The sequence below is a fragment of the Vombatus ursinus genome, unplaced genomic scaffold (genome assembly GCF_900497805.2).
Source record: "Vombatus ursinus unplaced genomic scaffold, bare-nosed wombat genome assembly UNPS02014816.1, whole genome shotgun sequence".
Classification (NCBI taxonomy): domain Eukaryota; kingdom Metazoa; phylum Chordata; class Mammalia; order Diprotodontia; family Vombatidae; genus Vombatus; species Vombatus ursinus.
In genome coordinates, this window is record NW_020954594.1 from 1,441,316 (window position 1) to 1,449,658 (window position 8,343).

An 8,343-nucleotide genomic window follows, 5' to 3' on the forward strand; every position below is an offset into this window, starting at 1 on the left:
GCCTCACCTTACCCATGCCATATGGAAAATAAAACAGAAGGGCAGCAAATGTCCCTTTCTCCAAGGAATGGGCCTTTCTTCTCTCTGTTTCTCTCTGCCTGAGTCAGAGCAATTAGTTCTACAAGAAATCTTCTGAGTTCCTTCCAGTTTCCTAGACTAGGGAAGGGGACTGGCGCTAGGCAGAAGGACAACAATAGCACCATTTCCCTTTTACCCTCCCCTTCACCACCTCTCCCCCCAAGTATCTCCAGATTTCTGATTTTGGACAGATACCTATTGCACCAGTATAAACTGAGGGTAAATCATTCACCTCAAAGCAAGAGAAACAAAGCATAATATTGAGAACTTCCAGGATTGGATTAAGGTCCTAAAGGTTCCTAACCCTTAATTTCTACACTTGCTTCTTCCTACCCTAGGGGACAATCTGGATAAACCGGATGTAAAGGCAGGATGTATGTTGTATAGAATGAATGCAGCTACTAGCTAGCCAGTCAGTCAACAACATTTATTAAGCATTTACTATGTACCAGGGAGGCTACTAGGAGTAAAACAATTGGGAAGTTTCAGATTTCCTCATATTCATGAGGAAAAACCTTCTAATAATTAGAGCTACAAAGTAAGGGCTGGGTTGACCACTTGTTGAATATATTATATATGGGATTTTTGGTCAGGTAAGAGTTGGTCTAGGATGGCCTCTACAATCCTTTCGTGTGTGGAACTTTACCTGGATTTTGACTCAAATTGAGTAACATCTGCCACTATATTAGATACACATATCCCCCAGAATGTTGTGAGAACACTTTGAAAACCTTAAAGAATTATGAAATATTAGGTCCATAATGTGCTTTCCTCACAACAGCCCTGAGAGGTAGATACTCATTTTACAGATGAAAACAGAAAGGTTAAATTACTTGTTCAAGATCACCCTGCTACTAAATGACAGAGCCAGGATTCGAACACGAGTCTTCTGATCCTGTCCAGTATTATTTACATCACACTACAAACGCTTCCCACAGATGCACTTACCTGGCTAAAATGGTTGTAACTGGCTTTTCTTTCCCTGGTAGGGATGTTAATAACTAGAACATTAGCCTTTCCAATTAGAAGAACATCAGGAGTAATTCCTGGTCCCAGGCATAGACTCCCATCTGGCTATAATAAGCCTGGGAATAGGATTCAGTAGAGGCATAAACCACTTATACTTTCACGTATACTCAGCGGGCAGTTCATATGATAACCCATGGCTCAATCACTTGAAGAGAGCGGATGGAGGTTTTCGGTTGGGCTAGTGACTAAGAATATAATTTCTTTTAATCTTTGTGTTCTCAACACCTCCTACACTCAGTAGGCACATAGAAGGCGCTTAATCAATGTACAATCGAATGTTATGGCGAGTCCACTGATGGTGGTCCTTTGTTCAAAGAACAGCAGGCCAGGGAAGGACTTCATGCGGCTGCTTCAGCTTCGTAGAGTTTGGTTCGTTTTCCCTATTAGCATATCAAAGCTCACAGTATGGAAAAGTTCTTACAGCTAATATGAGGGAGGGACACAGTTACACCCCTGGACTGCAGTGCACTGTGCCTCTGGCTCCCCCGTTCCCCATAGATGTTTGGACACTGTAGAGTGTCTATCGACCACACCGAAAATACAGTGCCTCCGTGCACTACTCCTTTCTCCACAGCTGCGGGTCCTTGAGTTTGCCAAGCCTAACATTAGAGACTTTTAAGAAATCTTTTTACGAACTTTAGGACAACACGTTCCCGATTTCATTAAGACTCCTACTTGCCAGAATCTAGTCCTTTAAAGCATTCCCTCCTCCCTTCCCCCTCTCCATCTATTTACCATTTACTAGCTCATCCGTATGGAATACGAGGCTTCCACTTCCTGGAGAACTGTAGTTTGAGGTCTAATTGATTCTGGTAATTAATTTGTTCTACCTGCTAGATCAGATGGAAATCCTACCCGTGCGCCCAAGGATTAGCACTTGGCTTTCTAACACCTCCTCTAATTATCTAATAGCATGGGTTGTGAGGACTCAGTCTCTATTAAAACACTTTTACTATTAGCAGTAGTGATTGGAATTGTGATGACGACTAGATTTCAACAAATTAGAGCTTAAAAATCGGGAGATGGAAGAGAAGTGGCTTCTTTTAATTTCCCTGAGTTTAACATCAATAATTAGAGCAATTTTCGGAGATGCGAGCCGAAATTACCCCTGCTGTGCTGTAGACTATCACCTTAATTTTAGCAGATCGACTCCAGGGAAATAAATGGGACAGATTAGAAAAAGATAAACATAAAAGACAAAAGATTACAAGAGGACAAGGGAGGAAATGAAAGGCGAGTGGGTGGAAAAGGAAGAGGAGGGAAGACCCTTGATAGGAATCAATTTGGGGGGGGTGAGTGGGAAATGAAGGGGCTACGTAGTGGAAATAGCACAGGGAGGTGAATGTGGAGGGGGAAGCCTTGGAAATGAGTGTAGAACGGAAATGGATGGGGCCAGGAAGTAGGGCTAGGCGGATTCACGCGGCACAGATTATCCTGATAATTTAGATTTAAAATACCCCCGCATCATTCTTACCAGATAATTGAGGTAAAGAAAGTATTATCATTATCATTATTATTATTTACCTTACAGATCCAGCTAATCTGTCAGCCCTCCACTTCAACTGATGTAGCCCCGTTCTCCTTACGTTACCCTTTTCCCTTTGCTGCCATCCCCATAGACGATTTAAGACTGGGCCAAAGTCCCTGGCTTTGGCACCCTTCCTCACTATTGCCATTGTCCCTGAAAGTATATCCCCGGCTCTCCTAAGGCTTCGTATATTTCCTTTTAAAAATTATTTCAAAAGAGAGGAGCCAGAAAGTGAGACAGCCCCTCCAGGTGTTTAGGGCAGAGACCGAAGTAACTAAAGCCTCGCAAAACGCTGTTTGGGTTTCCTTCTTTCTAAGTGAGTCGGATTGGGGAGCCTTTCAGCACTTCGGACAGCGCCCCCCCGCCCCGCCCAGCCAGCCTTCCTTCAACTGCTTGGACCGCCGCGGCTTTCAGCTTCCCCCTCCCATCCCATTCCTCCCCTCCCCACCGAGGTTTGCAGCTTCGCCATTGGCTCTCCCCTCTGCAAGCAGCCAACTCTCCAGCCACAGAGACTCAGCCCTCCTTGGAGTTCTTTCCTAGCCTCTACAGCGTTGGGGGTTGCCCAGGCCAGAGGAGAGAGAAGAGAAGAAATTGAGTACTGAGAGGGTAGCGCCTCACGACCCCCGCGATAACCAGACCCTATCTATCCCCCACTTTTCCCCCGCCACCAACCTACCTTGGTATTACCCCACTTTCTTTTAAAATGAACCTCAACTTCACCTCCCCTCTCCACCCCGTGTCTTCCCAGAGGCCCACGTCTTTTTTTATTGAAGACATCCTGCTGCACAAGCCCAAGCCGCTGCGGGAGGTAGCTCCTGACCACTTCGCCAGTTCCCTGGCCTCCCGTGTCCCACTGTTAGACTATGGTTACCCCCTTATGCCCACGCCGACCCTTCTGGCTCCTCACCCGCATCATCCGCTCCACAAGGGCGACCACCACCACCCTTATTTCCTTACTACCTCGGGTAAGTGGCAGGCACTGTGGGGATATGCGAAGGGAGGGAGGAGGGGACTGAGGGTAGAAAGAAAGAGATGGCAGGGTCTTTTTCGCTCCTAGACCTTCCTCGGGCGATTAACCCTGGGAGGGGAAAGCCAGGGGTTCATGCTCCTTGCCCCCTTGGTAGCATTTCTCTCTAAGTAAAAGCGGAAGTCGGACGGATGTGTTGGGTAGATGAGTGAGGGGCACACCTGAGGAATCTAAGATTAGAGATATCCCTAATGTTCTTTATAAGTCGTTACTTAGGAGTCCCAGGGCTCAGAGAAACGTGGTCATAATGCACCGGGAGGTTATTAAGTATTATTAACACAGGCCATTTGAGTGTGATAGCGGTGTTTCGATTTTTTTTCCCCCAAAAGGACTTTGGGTATACAATTTCATCTTCTCGTTTTTCCGTCGCGCCAACATCCCGATCCAAGGGATCGGGAATCCAGAAGCAGATGACTTTGAGTCATTGTCTGTATCTCTGAACACCTCCTCTATTATCCTGTGGGACTTTTGCAGTAGAGAATGAGGTTCCCGAGGGTTGGGCGCCCGATCCAGTCCTTGCCAATTCAGCCCGGGTTTCAGAAAAAAAAAGTTCAGAAGCTTCTGAAGACGGATAGCTTGGCCCCGAGGCCGCTGCAAAAACGCGTGGAGAGAAGACAGGTGGAGGGACGCATGTCCTCTTTGACCTCTCTGCCCTGCCCAAGTGTTGCTCCATCTCATTTACAGTCACAGGCAGGGCAGGTTGCCTCTCTCTCAATTCCCCACTTCGGCGGTTCAAAGTTATTTCAGCCCTGAGCACTGCTGACAAGGAGTCATTGTCAGGCCAACGTACGACTGGAAAGAGGGCAAGGGAAATAAAAAGGGTCAGGTAAGCATAAGGTATTTAACTCTCAGACTAAGGGGCTCAGAAATTCTTTCCCCAACTCATTTACGTCCCACTCAGGATATTCCCTAAAGTCGAGTTAATTCTAGCTCCAGAACTGTGCCTTAGAAGCTGAGGAAAAAGAGGCTGAGGTAGTGGAGGATGTGGTGAGAAGGGTTAAGGGTGGAAAGCAAAAAGGAGAGATTTCGAAATAAGGTACAACAGGGACTGGGACCGAGACCGGGACTGGGACCAGAGCTGGAATGGATTCAGTTCCCAATGCAGTTGACACTTAGACTCTAAGGGTCTTTGGCTAATTTCCACAAGAGACCGAAACATTTGGAATCTCAGTCGCAAGACTCATGTTCACACTTCCTCCAAGCAGACCACAATCTCTTTTCCAGTCCTGAGGAGAAGGCCTTTGGTCACGCTCACAGTTTCTGTTACACTGCTCACCTTTCTAAAGAATAGATCTAAATTCTTCCGCCTTGTTCTATCCTCTTGAAAAGTGGTGTTTCTTGAAGACAGACGGATGATTTGGATAGGGAAGTCAGGCCAAGTGGTTGATAGAGCCTCTGGCCGGGACCCAGAGAACGTTCCAGGGGTCCCAGTTCAAACCTCTGTCTTCTGGCACCCCCGAAATAAACCCGAGAACTAACGAGCCAGGCAGGAAATGTCTAGTGTGGCTTAGTAAAGAACTGATCTGGACGTTAAATATTTTTGCCTTGATTTTGTTCTCTCCTCCCTCTCTCCCCTCCCCCATTTTAGGGTAAGGAAGATGGGCGAGCTCTCCTCCAGTTGAGGGCTGCTAGGCTAGGAAAAAGGTGGGAGAGGAAAGATCTCATTGGCCCTGTTTTCACTTCTTGAAGGGGTTCGATCTGAGGCAGCACACCGAGGGAAAAGTGCTTTTAAGGGTAAAACAGGGCTTCAGTAGCTGACGGATCAGGACCTCCAGAGAAAGAACAGAAAGGTTATGGAATACCGGAAAAGAGAGCTTCCCCATCTCTCGAATTTTCCTTTGAAGTCTCCACAAATACAAGATTCTTTGAACATCTGAGAAGCTATTCTCGTTTTCTACTACTGCTGCTGTTACTCTATACAGAGTTAATTCAAAAGAAACCCAAGCTTTCTTTTCTCGGGCATCTTTTCCTTCCTACCCCAGGGGTTCTTGGGCTGCACTCCCAAAGTGAAAATTGAGGCTTCAGAGAGGGGAAAGTATTAGCAAGGGACAGGCACAGAGTCCAGAGTGGAGGGGCAGTGGAAAGGTCCCTGGGGACTAGGGTTGCTTCTCAGTGACTGGGGCGTCTCTCCCACACCGGATCTCCTTCCCTTCTCGCCAGGCGTGCCAGTCTCTGCATTGTTTCCGCATCCCTCTCACACCGATCTTCCGGGGAAGCATTGCCGCCGTCGTAAAGCCCGCACGGTTTTCTCCGACTCTCAGCTCTCTGGCCTCGAGAAAAGGTTCGAGATCCAACGTTACTTGTCCACTCCTGAGCGAGTGGAGCTGGCCACGGCGCTCAGCCTGTCGGAGACTCAGGTAGGGAAGGATTGAGGGGTTACTCCATTCTAAACTCTTCTGATAACCCAGAATAATAACTCACTATTGTATACCGGCTTTAAGGTTTACAAAGCACTTTCCTCCCCAAAACCCTGTGAAGTAGTCACTTAAGGTATTATCATTCCCATTTTGCAGACGAGGAAGAGGAAACTCGGAAAGGATAAGTAGCATGCCCACAGTTATACCCAGAAGAGTCAGAGAGCCAGGCTCAGAACCAAATTGTCTGCTTCCCAGCAAGTTCTACCTTCCCTACCTGTACCCTGCTCCCACAAAGCTTCCTCTGCATGGGAACGATTCAATTGTCTATGGTACTGTCAAAGGTCAATTAGGAATCTCTGCTCTACAGCTAATCCAGTTCAGACAGTGATTTGCCCAAGGTCACACAGAAAGTAACTAGAAGAGCTGGAAACTGAACCCAGTGCTGGCAATACTACATCGGTGCCTCAATAAATGTGCTTTCACCCATCTTATTCCTGACTCTTCAGTTTTCTACGAGTTTTTTCTGGGTGCAGGATTTCCCCCAGCTCCCTCGGAGGAATTCAGCAAGGTATAATAGAATGACTACTGGTTTTTAGAGTGATAGGACCTGAATTTGACTTCAGACACTATGTGTGTGACCTTGGGCGAGTCATCTCACTTCTTAAGCTCCTCTGTACCATGAAAATAATAGCACTTGCACTAATCTCTTTAAGTGTGTTTTTTTTTTGAGAGAATCAAAATATGTAAGTCTCCCTGGAAACTATAAAGTTTAATACGAATTATTTGCAAAAGAAGCTGAGAATTCAGTTTACTCCGTTGTAAAATGAAAGATATGGACTAGATGTCTGATGTCCCTTTCAGCTCTGACATCTTACATGATTCAGTGCTTCGAGAGCCTTCGGGATTCTCATCTCCAGTCTCAATCTTACCCATTTCTTAACTTTTTCTGGTACATTTCTTTCCCTGGCCCTCTCCAGGGGCTGACCCAAGCCACTCCGAAACCACGATCCTGCCCTGTCTCAGCCCCTAGGGTTGAGAGAAGTGGCGTGGTGAAAATCGAACTTTGCTATTTGCTAACAAATCTCTATCCTGGACCACACGTTAATCAAGAGGTTACTGGGGAGGCCTGGGACTTAGCGGTCGCTAATAGCAATAGCTGATAATTATTAAAACTATTTATCACCATCTTCCTTATTTCAGGGTTATTAATTTTAATAGCCACGACGTTTTATTCCTCATTATTCATCATTTCTAGTCTGATTTTAGAATTTTTGGTTGGTAACTGAATTGAGTCTAGGTTTTCACTGTTATAAAATAATTAGCGAAGTGTGTACTTGACTGTTTCGAACATCGGTATTCAGGTGTTGTAACCGTGATTACCTATCGGAATGAGTGACGCAGGTTTTATTCTTTCCCTTGGGGAAGGTGAAGACGTGGTTCCAGAATCGGAGGATGAAGCACAAAAAACAGCTGCGGAAAAGCCAGGACGAGCCTAAGGCACCTGGCGGCCAGGAGAGCCCACAGCGCAGCCCACACACCTCCGAGGCGGCGCCCGTTGAGTCCCGGGCTGGGCCGCCAGTAGCCGGCCCCTTCGTTCTCACTGAGCCCGAGGACGAAGTGGACATCGGGGATGAGGGAGAGCTGGGACGCGGGCCGCATCTGCTCTGAGTTGTTGAGTCCGAAGGAGGAAGGGAAAAGTGGGGACTGGGGAAGGGAAGCCAACCCTCTTGGGGTCTCTTGGAGAGAGGACAAGACTCCTGGGTTTTGGGGAGACTAAGACTGATTAGAGGTAGGGCTGCCTTTTTTCTTGCTCCTTTGAAAAACAAACAACCCCTTCTTCTACAGCTAGTTCCCACTGACCCTTCATAGAGCGAGTTTGGCCCCCAGCCCTAGAACGTATTTCAGGGTGTCCTTTCCTACAGATCATCTCCTCTTCGCATCCGCTCCCAGTCCAATCCCAGCACTCCCTCCTTCACCCGCTAGTTCTAGTTAAGGACTGAGGGTATGTTTATACTGCCGCTGGCCCCATCTGAAGACTAGCCGGGTAGGAATCAAAGGAGGCCGGGACAGAAGATACTCGAAACTGACTGGGGAGAGGGATTCTTTCTAACCTGAGTCCCAGGACCGTTCTCAGCCCTTGTGCCTCCTTTGCTCAGGCATGGCTGTTCTGTTTCCAGCAACCCGGGCCCTTCCTTACTAGACCCGGTTGGAAAGAAGTGAATCGGAGTAAGAAAAAGCAACAGGCAGCTCTCGCTAGAGGTACCCTCTTCAGGATCAGAGATCGAAGAACAAGAATCCATACGCCTACAGCCTGTCTTCCTCCT

The 8,343-nt window shown here is 47.2% G+C and overlaps 1 protein-coding gene across 1 annotated transcript; it reads left to right on the forward strand.

The window, feature by feature from the left end:
- Window positions 1–3,338: 3,338 nt before the first annotated feature.
- On the forward strand, window positions 3,339–7,687 carry BSX (brain specific homeobox). Its single transcript, XM_027835519.1, has 3 exons — window positions 3,339–3,600; window positions 5,823–6,019; window positions 7,445–7,687. The coding sequence occupies exons 1-3, from the start codon at window positions 3,339–3,341 to the stop codon at window positions 7,685–7,687; spliced, it is 702 nt and encodes a 233-aa protein (XP_027691320.1).
- Window positions 7,688–8,343: the final 656 nt, after the last annotated feature.